The sequence below is a fragment of the Psittacula echo genome (genome assembly GCF_963264785.1).
Source record: "Psittacula echo genome assembly, chromosome: 1".
NCBI classification, from domain to species: domain Eukaryota; kingdom Metazoa; phylum Chordata; class Aves; order Psittaciformes; family Psittacidae; genus Psittacula; species Psittacula echo.
Genome location: NC_137735.1, coordinates 114,438,537 through 114,459,225, shown reverse-complemented (window position 1 = coordinate 114,459,225; position 20,689 = coordinate 114,438,537). Strand labels below are relative to the sequence as shown.

The following is a 20,689-nucleotide window of genomic DNA, read 5'->3' as shown; positions in this document are numbered from 1 at the left end:
AAGAATCTAAATCATAGCAATGAGGCAAATATTAAAGTAGATACTGAAGCTGCTAGCAGCTGTTCTTTTCATATCTTAGCTTAAATGTAAAATTCTAAGAACTGGCATTTAACCCAGTTTCTCAGCTACATGCTAAAGATACATACTTCATTTTATATGTATGATTTCCACTAATAAGAAATCTTACAATAAATATGTCACCTAGTATAGTGGCAGGATTTCATATTTTATGGAGCTTTTGAGCTTATGCCTCTTTAAAGAGGAAACAATTATTGGTCTACCGGTGTGCCAAAGTTTATTTACAGGCAGATATATTTATCTACTGTTGCATATATACCCGTCTTGCTTTTAGTATAAATGCTCAAGAAGTCTGGATCCATATTACAGCTTTTAAGAGAAACAGAAATTAAAGCTTGTTCATTATTATTTTTATTTAAAAATATGATTACTCTGCGAACCTCATCTTTGGTTGTTTTATAAAATGAATTGGATTAATCTTTCCATTTTTCAGGTTTTCCTTTAGTATTTTACCATCAACTTGAAAAAAAGCAAACTCAGAACAATCTTAAACAGCACCTTCATTTATCAGTATAGCAAACTTAAAGGCTTATATTGCTGCACTATCTCTACATAGAAATGCATGCAGTAATTCTCCTTGCAAAATGTACAGAGATAAATTAATAAGTAGAAGCACAGTCACTCATATAACTGCTTTGACCCAAATATGAGACATGTTGTAACTACCACTAACAGGCAGCTACCTGTGAAGAACACAATGGAAACTATTCAGCAGATTTATGAGCAGCATCATGTACTTTTTGCCATAGAAATTAAACGATATACTTCCCTTGCTTAGCATTTTAGATAAACTATTGTGGCCTAGATGGGTGAACCTGTAATCTGCCTCTGAATGATGCGTGAGCAAGGAGAGAATTAGGATCTGTCACAGCTGAAGTCCTTTTGCTCTTTGTTTTTCATGAACCACTTAAGTTCTGTGTTGGAAATTCTGAGAAAATGTGTTTATGCAGGAGCACGTACAAGTACTTTCTTAACTTAGAAGAGTATTTCTCTGCATTGTGTTTATAGATATTTTTATTTTGGAGGTACTTAATTTTGTTTTATCAATGTAAGTCACATTTGACAAAGAATGTGCCATTTATTATATGAATTAGATCTGATTATTATGCTGATAATACCAAATTAAATCTGTATGTTTCTGTTCTTTAATCAAGTAAACATCACTTGCATTGATGCTGTTTACATAAAGCACATATCAAATGTTAGATAACAAAATTATATGCATAATTTTGAAAAAAAAAAAAAAATTCAGCATTTAAGACAGGAAACCCATTTAAACCAGTAAGGCTACTGCAATGTTAAGGAATTTGAAGTAAGGTTGATATTACATTGTTATCCTAAACAGACTCAAATACTTCAAACACAATAATGAAACCTTTGATTAAAAGTATTTTTCAGAAACTATGTCAAGAGATTGCAAGAAGTCTTGGTTACACTGAAGGAAATGTTTCTGTAACTAAATAAACACTGACAGTTGTTTCATAAGGGCATGATGCTTTACTGATATTTCCCTGAAGAAAGCTCAGTTTCATGATAATGTAGCAAAAATAGGTCAAAACTTCAAAGATGAGGATGTTACACTGCAAGATTTTAGTGCAGGGAGAGATCAGATTTCTACCTGCAATTTTTGTGTTCATTTAATCTTCACTGTAATAAATTACAGTGCAATTGGCAGTGATTAGAGTACATTGCAATTTTCTTTTTAAAGATGCAAAAGGAGCTTAAAGAACACAGCAACATTTTGAGTATCAATTTAAATTCCTTGGAGTGAATTTTTACCATCTGGGAAATGCTTCACACTTAACTTATTTTCAGTAACTCTTTGCAAAATATCAGGGCAGCACAGTTTTCACTAAATCTTTCTTTATCACAATTCTATAATTCCAATATGCTATCTAATTATAAAGAAAATATGCAGAATCACACTTCAGCTGTAATTGGGACAACTTTTGTGTCTGTTTTGCTTATTCAGGCTTTGAGCTTCAAACAGATTTAGTAAATACCTCATTGGAAAGGTAAATTTCTATTGTTAACCACACTTTCCAAAAGAGCCTTCACATTTATTATGCTTTTCTGGGCCTGGACAAAGTTTCAAAATCACCAGAAGATAATACCATGAAAGAATATTCTATATGCTTTTATTTTGCAAACATTACACTGCATACCATTAAAAAATGCAAACACCTTTTGAATTTTGACTAATCATCTTCTAGCCTATTAACAATGTTCTCATAGATGGTATTCTAAAACAATTATCAGTACATCCAGTTTACTTATTCCAGAAATCTGGATTTTTAGAAGAGAATGTCAGATGAATTTCCACATGTTTAATATGTTTATTCTCAGCTGTACTTTAGATTTTGTATCAACAACCAAATTCACTAATGTTTTATGCAGAGAAAACCTCCAATGACAGGTCATTAAAATAAAATGTATCCTCCCAACCTCAAACCAGGAAGGGACTGTGGGGTTTACACTAAATCTGAAAAGGCTGTGAATAGATGGTGGCAAAATTAATAGCTTCAAAGATCCACTTCAGCCACTGATTAAATCTTTTTGGTATCCTGGACAACTCTAAAACTGTGTGCAACATGATTCACAGATCCTATCCTTAGTGATAACATGTTCTGCCTTCACTTTATGTGAAAACTCCTTATAGTCTGTACTATCATAGGGAGATATAATTGACCCTGAGTCTCAGCAACAGAGATAATGACATAATGCTTCATTGTAATGTAACACTTTGGAATTCAGAGTTACGCAGAAATTTGTTAACAAAATGTTCTGAAAACCAGATAGTAGTAACATGATTATAGACGTGATGGACTGAACTGCATGTCTCTTTCAAATACAACATAATTCTACATTGTCTATTTATATATTGCTCTGAATGTACACAGGGCCAGACCGTGTACTGCTCTGTGTATGTGTGAAAGCCTGCCATAAGACCTTACATCAGCTATCAAGACAGCTGTTCAAGAATAGCAGACAGCAACTCTCTCTGAACTCTTTTCATGCTGACTGAAGAGATAAACCAATCCTCTTTTCTTTTGACACATTGTACATTACGTATCTGAGAATACCAGTTAAGGAGGTAACAGGCTCAAATAATTTTGCATAAACTTGCACTCTTAAGAAAGGGTCAAAAATACTGGAAATTAAACAAATTTCTCTAACACCCCCATGCTTTTTTAATAACCACCTATCCAGGAGGACTCAAGTAAATTTCTTCATTGGCATAACATGCAATGGGCAAAAACCCCTCCTCTTCCTCTTATTTCCCAGAGATGACTGCCCAAACGGAACAGATCATCTTTGATGTACCTCCATCAGAAGGGCTTGTGACAATTTAGCCCGTAATGTTTTCTAAATGTTAAATTTGAAATTAGGAGTTACATTTTACTCTATTTTTAAAAATGATATTTTTCCTTAGCAGAGATTGACTCCACGTCTGAGGAAGCCACAGAGAATGAGTTCTTTCATATATGGGCAGAAATAATTTTGCTTCTGGCATATACTTCAAAGCAATTTTTAGAATCTGAAACAGAAATAAGTGATGTACTGTGCTAAAATGCCCCAAATTGATCTCTAGCCTCAGAAAAACAGGAAGCATGCAGATTTAAATGCTTTTTTAGAGCACAGAATAATCCCAAATCTTGTCAGTTAAGTGTGCCAGTCTAACTCAAATCTGTTTTAAATCACAGTTCAGACCAATCATGCACTTATTCTACTTTAGAATTATAGATTCAGTTCAGAATGGTATCCGACTGGTTTTGAACTAACGTATTTGCCTCTAGTGTTTTTAGAAAGAAAAAGCTCTTCCACACTGGTAATTTTTAATGTGTTGGAGTCTGATTCTATCTGAAATCTGCAGAACTCAGTATGAATATTTCCACTAACACCAATAAGCTTCGGATAAGGCCGCTAGAGAATTTTAACTAGTAATCAGCATTTTAAAGATATTTTCTTACTGAACTGCATATATTGTCAGTATCAAATATTCTATGACATCTGAAGATAGTCATAACCATAGATATCTTACCAAATATTCTATTCTGCGAAGCATATTTGCACTTTTTGCTCTATACAGTGACTTAAAAGGATATTATTGAACATATAACTACAGTATGTCATTAAAATTCCTTTTAAAAAATCTAAATTGTTTTTCAGATTGTGAATGAATAAGTAGTAGCATGCAGAACAATATGCTATATTTATGAAAAAAGTTGATATTTATTTTACCTGTAATAAATAATTATTTTTATTATTTTAAATTATTTTAAATTATTATTAAATTATTATTATTTATTAGGTACATATAAGATAATGTACCTACATTTATTTGATTTTACAGAAAAGGATAATTTAGTACTTTTCTACATATTTTTCTGTTCTTCTTGGTGGAAAATGTTAAATTATCTAATAAAAGATTAAGGAGATGCAATTGTGGGTTTCCTTAATGCTTTCCTGGCAAAAGGTTTCTCAGCTCCAGAGAAGAATGTATGGATGAAACTAGAGACTGTATAAACCTGCAAGACCAGGAGTTTGAGTTATTCATTTGTGATATGGAAGACAAAGGTTTGAATTCCTGCTGCTGAGCCCATGTAGTTGAAAGAAGTATTTTAAAGCACAGATATATATCTTAATCAAGCTGTTGCTATCCTAACCTATCTTATCCTAGCTTTCTCTTTTCTTTTTTTAACCCATCCCATTTTTCTTATTCCGTTCCTCACACATTTTTGACAGATGACAGTATTCCTAAGTCAGGATACAAAATACTTTTTAATTTCTTGTCAGATTACCATAATCACATCACTGACATTTACTTAGGAGAGCCACTGGATTTCCTGCCATATCATTAGTTTATTTCAAGCTTAGCCCACAAGTTTCCAGGGAATAAATGAGGGGTTTAATAATGTTAAGAAATACATTTCTATTAGATAAAAAATTATTTGCTCAGAAACATTTCTTTTTTCTGTTTCATCATATTATCCTTAGGTTATCAGATTTAGTACTAAGATGACTAATAGCTGTGAAATACAGTTAAACTCCTTTTACTATTTTGTGTATTTTTTCCTAGTATTTATCTTACTTTAATGACTGTACTTAGTAATCAATTCTTTAAGCTTAATTTGCTTACAGATAGGATTCTAATCATACAAGATCTGTTGAAGCAGAATTTAATTATACATTGACTGATGGGTGGGGAGGTTTTTTGGTCAAAATTATTGTAGCTCAATATCAGTATATGAATATAGTGTTTAGTAGCATGAGTGGTCTTACTATTTGCTATGCAAAAGAACAGAACAGAAGGAATGTGCATATCCAGTAACCAGGCTTGGTTTCTAAGTCCTAAGCATGCATATAGTGGTTTGCTTTTTCACTGCTGGAGAAAAAAATATTTCCCCATGGCTACTGTTGCTATAGGTGATGTTTCAATTGCTGCTATACTGTGGAAGAATGTTATTGAGAGAAAAAGTCCATCAGTTCAGAATTTTCTGAAATCCTGAAATAATCCTAAATTTGATAATGATCCTTGACTGGAACTTGAAAAAGGTCTGTCCCAATTTTTTTCTTCAAAATTAAGCAAGGTACTTAGTACTTTGATGCTGCTCACCTTATCTTTAACTGAGATTAATGATATTTACATTTCTCCATTCTTTTTTGAAGCATGGTTACATGATAAAGAGCAATGTGTCACTTGATCATCAATGCTTTTGTAGTAACGGGCCACAAATATACTCTTAGTGCTCCTGCATGGATGGTAAGGTATGGTGCTCCAGCTTTATTTAACTGTGAAGTGGATTAATTCAACATTTACTGTCAAGTAAAACAGCAGAGGAGGTAAGGACCAGATACTTGTTAAACCACCAAAATATAGCTGCTTGCCTAAATTCTCCGAGTACTTCTGAATAAGTGCTGTACTGTCCAAGGAGAACTTCCCCTGACAACATGCAGACAGTCCATGTAGGAAGATACAGGCTGTCAGTTCCACTGGCTTTGAATGGCACAATCAGTTTTTTTTTTTTGCCTATAGGAATTATTATAGTCCAGTAAGCTCTGAAGGTGGGACATTATTCAAAAAGGGAAAGAATAGATGGACAGACCATATATAATTTTATAATATAAAAAAAAAAAAAAAAAGCAACTAAAATTGTGAACACTATTCTGTGGTCATGATACAAAACTACTTCCTAAGCTGCGAAAAAGCTGGAGGTATTATAGCCCCTGCAGTTCATGTTGCTCAAGAGAAATAATATATGTTTTCACCTTTGTAATACAGGGAAAAAGAGTCTTCCCTGTTCTGCCAACCTGTATTTTAGTAGTATTTTTTGTTTTTCTTTTGTTATCCAATTTCTTTCTCTTTCAGTGCCACTTTTTTCTTGTGCATGAAGATGTCATAGGACATCTACAGGAGGAGAGAGATGAGCAGTTATGAGTATCATCTCACTTTTTCAGATGGATGCAAGCAGTCTAGCAAGCAGGTAAGGGTTATTTGAGTTACTTGAATAAACAGCAAACGATTCAAATAATTGAATATTCATCATTTTAACAATTTAATTTCCTGGAATTTATCTCCGAAACACAAAATAATAAGCTTCTTTTTATGTCATACTCTTTCTGATATCTGACACAGTAAAAGGAAAACTAGATCATTTTCTATAACCAAAGTATTAAAAATTTCTCCTTTCTCATTGTCCAATTTCTTCTGATTCTTTCGTGGTTAATAGGAGCTGATTTATACAAAATCTCTCCTTTCTCATTGTTTTCTTTCTTCTGATTCTTTCACAGTTAATAAGAGCTGATTTATACTGAAGGCTTACAGCTACCATTAGTTTTATAGTCTGACTGTGAAATCTCTTGACAGTTCCCATTTATGGTGTTTTGGTTAACATCCTGGAGCAATCTCAGAGCGCATGAACTTCATTCCTTCTTGATACAATTAAATGGGAAGATGGGTTTCAATATGAGTGCTATAACTTTGCGGACTTTTTAATAGAAAATACACATGATTTCTTCTTCCACCATTTTTAAGGTGCCACTAAACATTTTAAGACAACAATGTAAGATCCAGGAAGTATATGATATACAGGATGCATCTGAAGGATACCTGGTTTATACTTCTGTCTTAGTAAGAACAATATTAAACTGCCTCTTAGTGGTCTGTTGCATGGGTAAGTGTAGACTTTTTATAATTTAAATCCATTTATCAGAAATAAAAATGCCCAACAACAAACCCACTGTCCTGCTATGGGAGACACCAAAACTAGTAAAAGAAAGTAAAATAACTTTAAATCATTTGTTATTGAATTATTTCTATTGAAATATTGAATTATTATTAAATTATGGTATTGGGTTATAGTATTCTATGGAATCCAGTGAACATTAAAACTGAATAAACCTACATCTGCCTTTCTCCTGATTATAGCTTTTGTAAGCTAAGCATTAACAGCAATAAGCCGTCAAGCATAAAAATATGTATATACATCTGACACCTTGATAGCTTGATAAATGAAAAGCTTGGGATCTTTATATTCTAAGAAAAAGTTAAATTTAAATTTTAGAAAAGCAAGCATACTGGGCCCCAGAGAATTCAACTAAATTGAATTTAAACTAAACTAGATTTTAATTAAAATGGCACTAAAAATACTACGATGAAATTGGGTTTTGTAGATGTTTGGGTTTTCATGTATAGCTTGAGGTTTTGCATGGAGAATTTTCTTTCTTCACAAGTAAGCATCTTGCAAACATTTGTGCAACAACATAATGGTCTGCGGCCATGTAAAGCCTCACTGATACCAGAAGCATGGATCTTATTATCCAAGCTACAAGCTACTTGATACATTAAGAAAGAGACTGCAAATAGCATTGCGAATAACTGATCACCACAAGTATGACACAAACTGCTTGGTAAGGCTGTATAGAAGTCTATATTTGGGTTTTTTTGATGACACGAGATGTGTGTTGCCTCTACTGCTGCCAATATAGATTGTGGAGATGAAGGATTATAGGGAATGCTGGCATTCCTATGAGATATGTCTGGAGACAGCAAAGCCTAAATAATGTCTTAAAAAAAAAAAAAAATACAGGAGATGAGTAATATTATTGCTTGTGAGCTGTACAAGATCGACACAGAGTTCTTTCTTAACAGGGTACTTCAGCATGAATTAAATATTAATAACATACATAAATAATGCTGCTGCTAAGTCTTCAATACTTTCAGTGCTGTAAATGTACAAATAGGAAACAGCCACTAATGCTGTTTGAAAGCTCTATGAAACACCAACAACACCAGGAATAAGACTTTTCTTTCAAATGATTTAACAAAGGTCTTCTTTTGATATAAAATATCTGTAACTAGAAAAAAAAAAAAAGCCATGATCCAAAAGAAAATGATTCTATGCTTCAGGAATTAAGAATCTTAATTCTATGAACAGTGCTGCTGAAATGCAGAAAAATTGCATCAGCTGGTGTCACAGTCTGTTGAGTGCAAGTCACACAAATGAAAGCTCTAGAACATAAGCACAGATCCTCTTTTCAGCCTCTTGAATTTTATATGACTGGAACAAAAGGTGCAACCTCCTCATGGGGCTTAGATATTTGGCTAAGTGTGGAACTCACTGCAAAAACATTTTGTGGGTACAAAAATCATGTGGGCTTAAAGGAGAATGGATAAATCCATAGAACATAAATCTGCTAAGGTTTCATGACACATGGGAAGTATCCAGGGGGACCCTGGGCTTAGGAGGACCTTGGCCTGCAACTATGTGAAGGCTGTAATGACATTTTGAAGAGGTGTCACAATGATCTGGGTTTTTTTTTCTTTCAATTACACATTTCCCAAAGGCATTTATATTTGTTTATTGTCAAATATGATAGAGGGTAGATAAAATCTCGTTCTTACTCAGGACAACCTTTCTAATGCTTTTTATTTTATATTATTCTGGGCTTGTTATACTTTTGAGAATTTATTCATTTTGAGTCTCTGACAGTTCTGACATATTTTCAGAGTAGACCTTTGTGTCTTCCCCAGACATGGCCATCTGCCTCTATCTTCTTCATCTAAGTCCAAACTCTTAATGAATCCTCTGCATAACCCTAAGAGATGAGTCTCTCACTCTAAAACGTAGAAATGGGGGGAAAAAAAGGAAAAAAAAAATCCTTTCACTTTACCAACTTTACAATTAGAGCTACAAAATGAACACTCATACACAGAACTTGTACGACCAAGACCAAATTAGGTATAACATAAAAGTATTTCTACAGATTTTCAAAGAAACCTCTTCACATTTTCAATTTATATTATTTATTCTATCTTGTGCAAACTATTTTTCTCTACTGAAGCATAAAAATGCTCCAGAAAGGAATATTTTTAATTTTTTTACAAACTTGCCAGTACCATTTTGAATCCTTCTCTAATTACAAACTATCAAACTAGCTACTGTATAAAAGTTATTCAATAACATAGGGGAAAAAAAAAGAAAAATCAGAGTTAAATGGTTTTAGAGGACTTAAATATTTCATCTTGCTTTATAATAAGGTCTATTTAGTCACTCTTAAACCATTTGTGAAAGCGTCTCAGATTTCTTGACTAATTACTGCTGAAGAAAAAAAGGCATTCACGGCTAGAATTAAAATTATGCAAAACATGTTATCATTTCCATTTTAGACAAAATTACAGAGGCTATTCCAGAATGGGGGAGATCTAGGTTCAATTTTCTCCTTTCACTAAATGGCATCAAACTTTCATTTTCTGCAAGAATACTACCTCCTCCAATGTATTCTGATAGGTGTCTCTTCTACATTGTTCAACTAAAGCTGGTTATAAAATACCTAGTTAATTAGCTAATGAGTAAGACTGACTCTTACCTAGTGGTGGATATTCACCAAAGGCACAGAATACTTGTTTTCAGACCCATATAAGCCATTCTTTTTATACAATGTAGAACAACATAAAAAGATAGATTTATTACAGCAAATGACAGTAGCATTACAATAGAACAACAAGGAACAGCAAACAGAGAAAGATGTTGTTTATTTACATGCACAGAGAGTAAGAAAGAAATAAAAATTGTTTTTATTTTAGGATGATCTTGGGTGAAAGGAAAACAGATAAAATTCTTTGTTACTTGTTGGTATGTAATACAGAGAGGTCTTGTTTGTTTGGTTGTTTTTTAACTGGAGGTCACTAAGTATGCTCTGAAGACTTAGCTCTTTTTTAAAAAACAGGCATTTTCTAGCATTTCCTTCAGTTCTAATACTCCTACATAGGACCTAGAAATCTAGCTGGTAAGTTGAAACTTTTCTAAAAGATACAAACATCCTGGTAAGGAGAAGAAGAAGAAAAGCAATTAAATAAAAGGACATGATAACAAGAAAAGAAAAGTAGATTGAAATGTAAACAGAATATTCTAAATAATGCTACAATCGGTTTAAATGCATTTACAAAGTGAAAGAAAACTGTACCACAAACAATACTGTGAAGACTGAAACATCCTAATGTTTCTTTCTAATGGCCCTCATCTTGCAATGATAATTCAGACTGAAGTTCTCAGAAGGACCCCTCCACAGCTTGGTCTGTTCACATATTTAGAAAATGTCCAAAAGAAATATAAGGGAACAAAACAAGACATCCTGACAGCCTAAAGACTAAAATGATCTGTCTCTGCAAAGGGTCCCACTACAAGTTAAGAAGTTGTCATATTTGCAGCTTAGTAAAAAAAAAAAACAACTGAAAACAAACAAACAAAAAACAGCAAAGCAAAGAATTGACTAAGATGACACTCAGATAAATTAGTATTTCCTATAGTTACTGTGCTTCTAGAAATGGCCAGGAATTGTAAATTCAACATTACAGAAAATACTTTTTCTTTTGACCTTACCTGTCAGGATAATTATTGTAACTGGAAAAATGCACATCAGATATATATAATTAAAACCATCAATTATATTGCTTCTAACAATTGCATTTGTAACCTGCTCCTCCAAAGCAGCTTTTTACAAAAATCTTTATAGGATTACTGTTGTAATATCTGATGTTCCTTCAGGAAAACATTTTACAATGTGATGAACCACTGTTATATGTCTTTTCCATTATCTCACAAATAGGAGGACCGGGCAACTAAATGAAGCGTAATAGATTTTAATAGTGCAAACAGACATGTATACAAACATGCATACCTCACTTTATGTTTACTTCAAGTGGGAAAAAAAAAGTCAAAGAAATAGCTGATACCTGGAGCTGGTTGTAGTGTAAGGTGTAGTATTCTTAAGGATCACTCTAAGGGAAACCTTCCCCAATTTTAGGACAGTCCCTAAGAAATTCTCATCTCCGGCATCATCACAGCATTACTCTATTTCCTGCTTTCCTGCTTGCCTTAGCCTGAGGGCTAAGAATATAGGCTTTCAAAACTAGCGAATGTATTTTATGTATTACATGGGAATTTTTTTTCCACTGTAATGTCAACAATTGCTCATTGACTTTATTCAGAGTAAGCAAGTAAAGCAAGAGTAAATCCTCAAAAGCAGCCATCTGAATAAAATATAGCTAGCACATTGCTCAACACATGCCTATCCACATGTGGTCAGATGATTCAGAATTTAATTTGAAAAGAGATTAGCTGTTCATGTCATTTCTTGTTTTATTAACACATCCAATGCTACATCTGACAGCAGGAATAGAGACCCATGTGCAGTTCTATTCTATCAATATGCCTGCATCAAATTGGTTTATTTTCATATTAGTTTACTGTTGATTTAGCAGTCAGAGTATCCACAGTTAGTGACATGTAAGACTGTGTTTGGAAAGCAAGTTCATACTAACAGCTACTGAGTTTAGTGCAGATAATTCATTTAAGCCTGAGAAAAGACTGAAATATAACAATATATAGGCATTACTGAAGAGCTAGGTAACACTCATGAAGTTAGAAAAATAAAACTATCTCAAACAATACTACTTTTAAATTCAGCTGGCATGGGACTTAGGGTTTACCGCAGATTATAGTTTATGAAAGCACTAGTACAGAAGATCAGTTTCTTGCAAAAAGATGTGTTGCTTTTGAAAGGAAGGATAGGAGTGAGTTTCATGTACAGCTTTCCAGGCATCACCTCACTTGATCTTTCTGCTGTCAGATTTTTTGGACATTATTTATACACTGCATGTTGCCATATTTGTAACAGTGAGATATAATTACAATGAGCTTCATGAAGCATGTTGTTTTAAAACTGAAAGATGTTAAGACAATAGCAGTTAGCAAACTGAAGTTTATAATATTAATTAACCCTAAATTTCTCTGTTCCTTTGGGACAGACTGTATCTTTACCTTGGATGACTGTGTAAAGGCTGAAATTAGAAGCAGCAAAAAGAAGGGCAACATAAGGAGACCTTATCATGCTACATTTGCTGGACAACTTAATTAGAACAAAAAAGAAATTGTTTGAGACAGTGCTGAGTATGATCCCCAGTAGCAGTTCCTGGAATAGCTTGACTACATCTTACTAATTGCACTCAGCTGAACTTGACTATAAATTGAAGGGAAAAACCAGATAATCTTCAAAACGAAAAGGCTCAAATGAACCTAGTTTAAAGAATGCCTTGGTAGATTTTATTATATTGTAGTGAAGAAGATGATGAAGAAAATTAAAAACCAGAGAAAACAAGGCTTTAATTTGACTTTCTCAGGCATTTCATGTGGTATAGAGTTCTCAGTCACTGATAGGTTGGCATAGGCTTAGAATACCACTTTTTCAGAGAGTCCTCACTGGAGGTCTAGGTATCCATATGCAGGAGATAGGAATGTTCTATTTACCTGTATTTGTTGATTATGCTTATTTAATTGTCAATCTTTTCTCCTTTCTCTGTCACTGGAAAACCATGTGTTCTTTTGGCAATTAGTAACGTATTATTAACAGATAAAGTCTACCATGAACAGATTGCACATCTAAGAATACCTTCTAGCAATAAAAGACATTTTATTTTCTCTTTACATTCTTCTCATTTTGTATTTCATTTCCATTAATTTCAAAACATTTTATAATCGAAGAAACAAGACTTGAAGAGTCTACATAAACATCACAGTTTGATCTTTTCACATCAGATCTTAATAAATGAGATATTTGAATAAGAAAGTAATGTTGACAAATATGTGACCTACTTCAGCTTCACTAACATCACATAAAGGAACATTCCTGAAGCTGAATAAATTTCAGCTCTATCTAGGAATGCAGCACAGACAGCAACCTCTGAACAAAGTGTCTAATTCTAATATGCTGAATATCTTGATCCTCTCAAAACAGATGAAACTGGAAGCTTATCTTTAAGTGTAGGGCTGCTTTTGCTTCAGAAAAATTGGAAAAATTTGGCTTGTGAGACAAAACAATTTGATCAAATATTTACTTTAAAGAAAGATCTGAAGACACCTCTAGAACAATCCTAAGATGTGACTGAAATATTGAAAAAAAGTCCATATATGAAAGATAGAATTCTTGAATTGTACATTCTATGTTATTTTAAGGAATGATATAGCCTTCACTCATAGTAAGAAAACAAGACGTGTAAAGAGATTAAGAGCTCCATTAAGGTTCTACAGTGAAGACAGACTTTATAACTAAGCAATAAACTCAGTAAATAGTTTTAGGTACCAGTATTCTCTCTTAAAATGAACGGTATACAGAATTTAGTGAAAATTCAAATATATTAATGGACTGAAAATAAAGATTGCAATGAGATTACCTACAGACAACTGTCGACATTTTTGCTGCACATATTCGTCTGAGTACAGATCTATTTCCTGATCTGAAACAGAACAAGAATATCCACAGAAATGTCTTTTTAATATCACAGCCCAACTATACTCACTACAACAAGACATAATGAAGTTAATATGGGTTAGAGAAAGATCCATTATTCTAACTGATCAAGCAGAAATGAAAAATAACATAATCCAGAGTGACAATTTCAGCTGCAAGTGTTGATTGTGCCAAGCTGATTTTACCAAGATGGCCACAATTTTGCTGCCTTTAATCTTTGAAATTTACAGTTTCAAAAGAACTTCGGGGATGTATATAACAAGGCATAGAGCTATGATATTAAAGAGGCATCTTCCTGAAAGCCCAGACTGCCCTCTTCTGGAGTGAATGATCTTGCACATCTACTGGTCTTCATGGTCAAAGTTCTATGAGGAACATCTCACATATGAAACCATCACTTGATTATGAGGTTTTTAATTTTTCATTTTTGTTATCACAAAAACCACCTACTAAACATGTATTCAGATGATCAAGCAAATGACTACCATCTTGCCATGACAGAGTTACACTCAGTAATGATTTCCCTGTCCTATGGAGTCGACACACTTTTAGTATAGAAAGTTTAATGGTAGCAGCTGTTACTATTTGGATCCACTGATCTCCAACTTGACTTGAAATACAATGCTATAAAAGGATAATCATTCACTCTGAATTTGAGAATACTTATATGAAGTTCATGGTTTTGCTGCAAATAAAGCTGTGAAAATAGGCCACACCAAAGCTGCATTCAGAGTCTGCCCTATGTATACTAGAGTGAGAGAAGAGTTTCCATCAACTTGTTGGTTCTTCCACCACTTAAAGTTCAAAACTAACACAATCTATATTTTGCTTGCAGGCAACCTGATACTAAGATGCTTTCTACTAACCATGCAAGCAACACGTTTGTTTACACAACAAGGCCATCCAATGCCAAAGCTAAAGAATGTACTTACCATTGTATGTGGACTGTTCTGCAGCTAATTAATCAGCAAAGGTTGTCAAATGCTGTCAGTCAGATAATATAATACTGTGGTAGAGGTCAGTGTTTTTCTACTTGACAGAAATACACTCCTTGAAAATCAGGATCCCAGTTTCAAATCAGGGAATGTAGGGAATTAGCAGACACTAAGAGAAGATTTGTGGTCCCCAAATATAAAAAGGAGTTTTCTCTAATCCACCAAGAGTTACAAGAGATTGATTCTTGTTTGGTAGCAGACTTTTGAGGTAACGGTAAAATGATGAAGATTTTTAGAATCAGAATAATTATTTTACTGTATTCATCTCCCACTCTTGTCTAAATGATAATGAATTATTACAAGTTTCCCCAAAGAAAACATGAAAAACACTGAAATTGAGTAGGGAAATACTAATGCCTTATTTAGATGGCAGATCCTGATTTAGAAATCCTGTAAAAAGCATTTTGATTGTTTCAAAGAAGGCAACAGAAAACTACTAGCTGCAGTTACGATGAAAATGGGTTCCTTCTGTATATTATTTCCCTCTGGTCAACCAGAAGACCCTTGACCTCAATAGGCATGACAAAATAATTCATTGCTTTTTGCTGATGATGGCTTTTAAAATACACATGAGACACATAAATGTCCAAGAATATAATATAGAATGAAACACTCAAATTCACACAAATCACACAATCATCAGATTTGGAAGGGAACGCTGGAGATCATCTAGTCCAATCCCTCTGCTAATCCTCAATTATAACTGAATTAAACACTCTTCTAAGGTGTGGGTCTTCCATGAATTTTCAGAACAAGTTGGCAATTCAGAGGATTATAATCAAGACATATGATGAATTGTATTTGTTTTCACTGTAGATCTGGAAAAGGAACAAGGAACCTTTCAGCGAAACAACAGCTAGCTAAAGCAGAAAAAAAGCTGTAGCAGAACACTGCTTCTGCTGCTCATTGCTAACCTTTACTATTGAAAATTCAGCTTTTAACAATACAGGTAAGCAACAAGAATCAGAGACATTTTAAAGAAAAGACAGTTTTGATCTGCTCTTTCTGGATTTTGCTCTTCTCTTTACACATTAGTATTCCTTGTCCCTTGCAGAACTACAACCCATCCACCTTTTTTAAGGAGTCAAAAGGACCTTAGTGAGCAAAATAAAATGTTGGGTTTTTTTTTCATTCAGGCTCAGATTGTGTCTCATCTGTGATCCTATATTTTACTTAAATAATTCTAGGGTAGAAACCAGTTTCCACTTCTATTATAATTATGTCACTTAAAGATGGTAAATTAACAATTTACTTCTCATAAACTGTACTCTTGAAAAACTTGTAGAAGATGCCTAGAACTTCAGTCATTTTGCCTTTGTTAATTTTTCTTAGCTTTCTAGGCAGAGACAAGAGGAAATTGAGCTTCCCCTCAATCAATAAATCAAATCATCCACAAATTAAAAGTGTGCAGATCTAGTAAGTATGAGATCATAGTTCCAATTTCAGACCAAATCCAATGCAATTATTAAAAGTTATTTAGTGCAGCCTGTTGCAAATTTAACCAAAGATAAAAGTAAAACAAATCTGGATATTATACAGAATTTAACAAAAACCATACAACATTAGAAGTCTGGAGAATTTCATTATCTAACTCCAGTGAATGTTCTTTCTGTTTTCTTATTTTTTCTTTTAAATATCAAGACATATTCAGTGTCATTCAACTACCCAGAATAAAATTGTGATATTGTTCTAAATAGAATTTAAAGTAGAAAAAACAATAACAATAAAAACCACCCAAAACCCTAAAGAATCAAATGGCACCAGACCTAGGAATAAAAGATACCATTCAAATTAATTATTTCCAGTTAGGCTTGAAAAGATTTGCTATATCCATGAATATAAGCACATTCTTTAGTTTCAAAGCCAATGAAAAATCCAAGAAAAAGGTCAAGAAAAATAATATGAATAATTTCTGATCTTTTTAAATTTTTCTTCACAATAACAGATAGGATTTCTCACTCAGCTTATTTCATGAAGGTTCTTTAACAACAGTTTTCCTTTGATCTAACTAGGAAACTAATTTTTTTTGATCCTTTAAAAGCAACAGTTTTCAGAATTTTCAAAGCCTACCAACCAGGAATGTAGAGGATTCATCTCATTTAAACTCCAGAAGCCAATTGATAAGTATGCACTGAGTTTCAATATTTCTATTGTTTTTTATATTAATCTACTTCTACTTATACCTTAAATACAGTATACCTTTAAAAGAAATAATTCCATCTGCAGATTATATAAACTAGCTACCAAAAACATTTGTTTCAATACATCCGCTTTCCCAAATACTACACTCTTCTGCTACAAGTTTAGCCTAAATAAAGCAACTCACATATGAAATTTGAAGGGGCAGAAGCAGCTAAATGCATAGTTTACTAACACCTTATTGCTTTTGAAGTTTTGGTCTGTGAAGAAGAAACTATTCTAATCCTTTTTAAAGCATTTTTATTATGTAAGCTTCTATATACATATAAAACCTTCACAGTTACATTCACACTATTATTCTATTATACTCATCATCAGAGCAAATATATCAAAGTTCTGCTTTATTGAAGCATGTCCCTAACTATTCAATGACTACTACATGTAGAAACAATGTCAGGTTACTTAGAAATCCTCCCTTCATAATCTTTACTGATGGTTACTTAATGATTTCTAATTAGATTTTCCCAATTTGAAATTCATATTCAAGTATGCTGGCCACACAATGATGACAGTAGATATCTACCTGAATCGTTGTAATTTCAAAAACTACAATACCTAAGTTCATGGTATTTCTGTAAAATAAAGTTTGGTATATTCAAAATATAACATTCAAGAAAAAGTATATTTTAATAATTTTGGTCACAGAATATAAGAATCCTTTGTTGAGTAGCAGGAAAAAAGTAAGGAATAACTTTGTGTATTTATGATAAATGTATTTCACTACCAAAGACAACAGCAATTCCAGCATAAACCCAAAGACCAATAGCTTTGTAAAGCCTTGCTGACAAGCAAAGTAAGCTTTTTTTTCTATACCTGGCAGTTCTTTCTCTTCAACACTGCATTCCAAAGATCCAAAGGAATAATTAGCTGGACTGATTGCAGGAGTAGAAGTAAAACTTGTACAGCCAGTGGATGTGTTGATTTCAAAATAATTGTGGCTGTGATTCATTCGGTGAAATTCCAGAGAAGATACTATTGATGTGCGTTGCTTGGGCTACAAGAAAAAGAGAAGTAAAGAGTGAAAAATACAGACTTTTTGCATAATTTTTGTTACTTGACAGGTAATAAATTTAACTAGGGTTTCTCTCCTTTTACTGTTTTTTTTTTGGTTCAAAGGTTATACTTGCAAAAATCGTTTCATGTGCCAAGCTGTGGTGTGGAGAGATAATTTCCTTCAAAAATCTGGATTAATCTTTATCAGAAAAAATGCAGGTCTTCATTCTAATCAATTTAATTCAAAATAAAATGGTGGTTTACAGCTTTGCATATAATAATTGCAATCATCTTTCGATAAGAAAGGGAGCTCTTCACCAGCTGCCTTGCTGGGCACATCTTGCAAAACAATTAGACCGCTGATGCCTGTTTAATGGAATTTAGAAAATAATAACAAGCACTCATCACTTGAAAGCAGCTTTCTGCTGTTTAATCTATTTATAAAGGGCTGCCTTAAATATTCAAATACTGAAATTTCTAAAAGCTGAGGGGAAAAGTGTCAGCTCTAAAAAATACATGAAAATCAAAGTTTCTTCATTAGTTTTCATGGAATAATGAAAAACTTTGTAATAGTTTGTATCAATTGTATTATCGACTTTCAAAATTCGTATTATTCACATTCAAAGTGAACCTCTGAATTGACCACAGTGAATGACTGTTTTGGACTGCAGAGCAGCTTCAGAGCGTGAGAAGCCCATTCATTTTTGGTGAATGTACACCACAAGGTACCTTCCAGGATTGTACAAAATGTGCTCCAACTCTTTATGGCCTTTTGACCATAGGATCACATTAAAGCTAGTCCAAATTAAAAACCAATTAAATCTATATACCGTAACATCAGGTCAGCAACAATGTTTTTCACTACATAAATCTGTTCCAATCACACTGCACTACTTATTAATACAGGCATAACCTTAGTGCTTGATGTCATGGACTATATGACACAGACCACTGAAAGTTTGCAATGTCATGATAAATAGTCTATTGAAGGAGTCATACGGCTCCATATTCAAAATATCCTAACACCAATCATACTCCTTAATGCTTCAAGACTAATGACCTAAACCAATAAACATCTCCTCCAAATATCAGAGGCCCCGCTTCCAAGTTTATAGCTGTCAGTATATTTATTTCATGACAGTCATAAACATCTCAGGAATGATTGTCTTAGATAAATAAAGGTGGGAAAAGTAAATAGAAAAAGAGCATAAAGAGTGCTTTAACTCTTCTTTTATTAGCATGCCAGGCCTAACAGGTCAGAATATTTGTAAAGGTCAAGAATTTGCCACTTATTAGCATCATTAGTGTCTAATTGTTGCCTTGGGAGCAATAAGATCTTCTTTGGACCATGAAGCTAGTCTCTATCCCTTACTGAGAACTACCTGTTAAAATACAATCTATCCCAGTGGAGTAATTTTCAATTTTGTTTGTGGTCTATTTCATTTTTAGATTATGAGTCTTTATGTTATGAGTCCACAATGTTTGTGTTACAAATGCAGAACCAGACTGTTTTCACTAAAAATTCACTCTTTTTAATGGAATGTCAAACAAAAACCTGAATAGGTTTAGGTCTGTATAATGTTGGTTGTTTGTTAAGGTTGTGCTGGGCACCAAGTGGTTTAAGTGTGTCCTGTTAAAACTAAGAAAAATTGTGAAGAGTAAATTCAGGCATTCATCTGGAACTCATCTATGGTCTATTGAGGGGATTTACTTACTTTAATAATTAAAAGAAGCTTCTGCTTTGAAAGACTGATTCCTAGGTCTAATGATTTCATAGGAAAGTTCAATAAAAAGGAACAGACTCCAACATTAAACAGCTTGGTTAAAATCCATTGCTCGGGACCTGAGTCAAAATAACTCTCTCATCAGATCAAAAATATTCATGTGTATTAATTAAACCTAAACTGCATGCTTTTGATGGACAACAAATTAATCAATGACCTAATTATTTCTAAAACTGGAAAAGAAATCCACTCTTTTAGAAACAAGTTTCTGGCCCTTTTCCCAAGCAATGGTGTTTTTGTAGTTTTGCAGGACTTCAGCCTCTGAGTTGAAAAGGCGACACTTCAAGTAACACGATGTGTGAAATCTCCAGTTACTCTTAAATTGAGACACTTCCTATCACAAAGAGCAGCTGAGATGGCCCAGAAGCATCTGATATATCATATAGCCTTTTACTAACTTAAAGGTGATCAGCTATTTCACAAAGCTATTTTCACAAAGCCATCTGCAAGGTCTTGTGGAAGGAGGGTGAAGGGGAAAGCAAACAAAAAACAAACCCACCTCAGACTGTTCTGAAGCTTCTTTTACAGATCAGTTTAGTTTACAAATGCTCACAGATTCCAAAAATGTGTCCATCAATAAATAGCTATGATTTGTTCTGAAGACACAGGTCAGTGATGGAAAATAAGTCTAAAGTGGTTTTCAAACATGATTATGGAAAGCTAGAAACATGTTTTCTGTTTGTTCATGATAATATGCAACCATCTGCTGACCTGGGTGATATAAAGTACTTCCTATATTATTTTGGGCTTTGACATTATTAATTCAGAGAAGCATATCTCAGTTTAATGTCTTTCCAATCTAATGATTCTGTACAGAACCTCACGCAGCCT

The 20,689-nt window shown here is 33.4% G+C and overlaps 1 protein-coding gene across 5 annotated transcripts in view; it reads right to left on the bottom strand.

The window, feature by feature from the left end:
* The window catches only part of ANKS1B (ankyrin repeat and sterile alpha motif domain containing 1B), a gene marked incomplete at both ends in the record, with an annotated part of 478,018 nt that overhangs the window by 282,288 nt on the left and 175,041 nt on the right, over positions 1-20,689 (bottom strand). For all 5 annotated transcript variants that reach the window (XM_080616729.1, XM_080616728.1, XM_080616730.1 and 2 more), the window contains one exon: positions 17,895-18,075. In XM_080616729.1, coding sequence (XP_080472855.1) covers positions 17,895-18,075 — 181 coding nt within the window. The remainder of the gene's footprint in view (positions 1-17,894; positions 18,076-20,689) is intronic.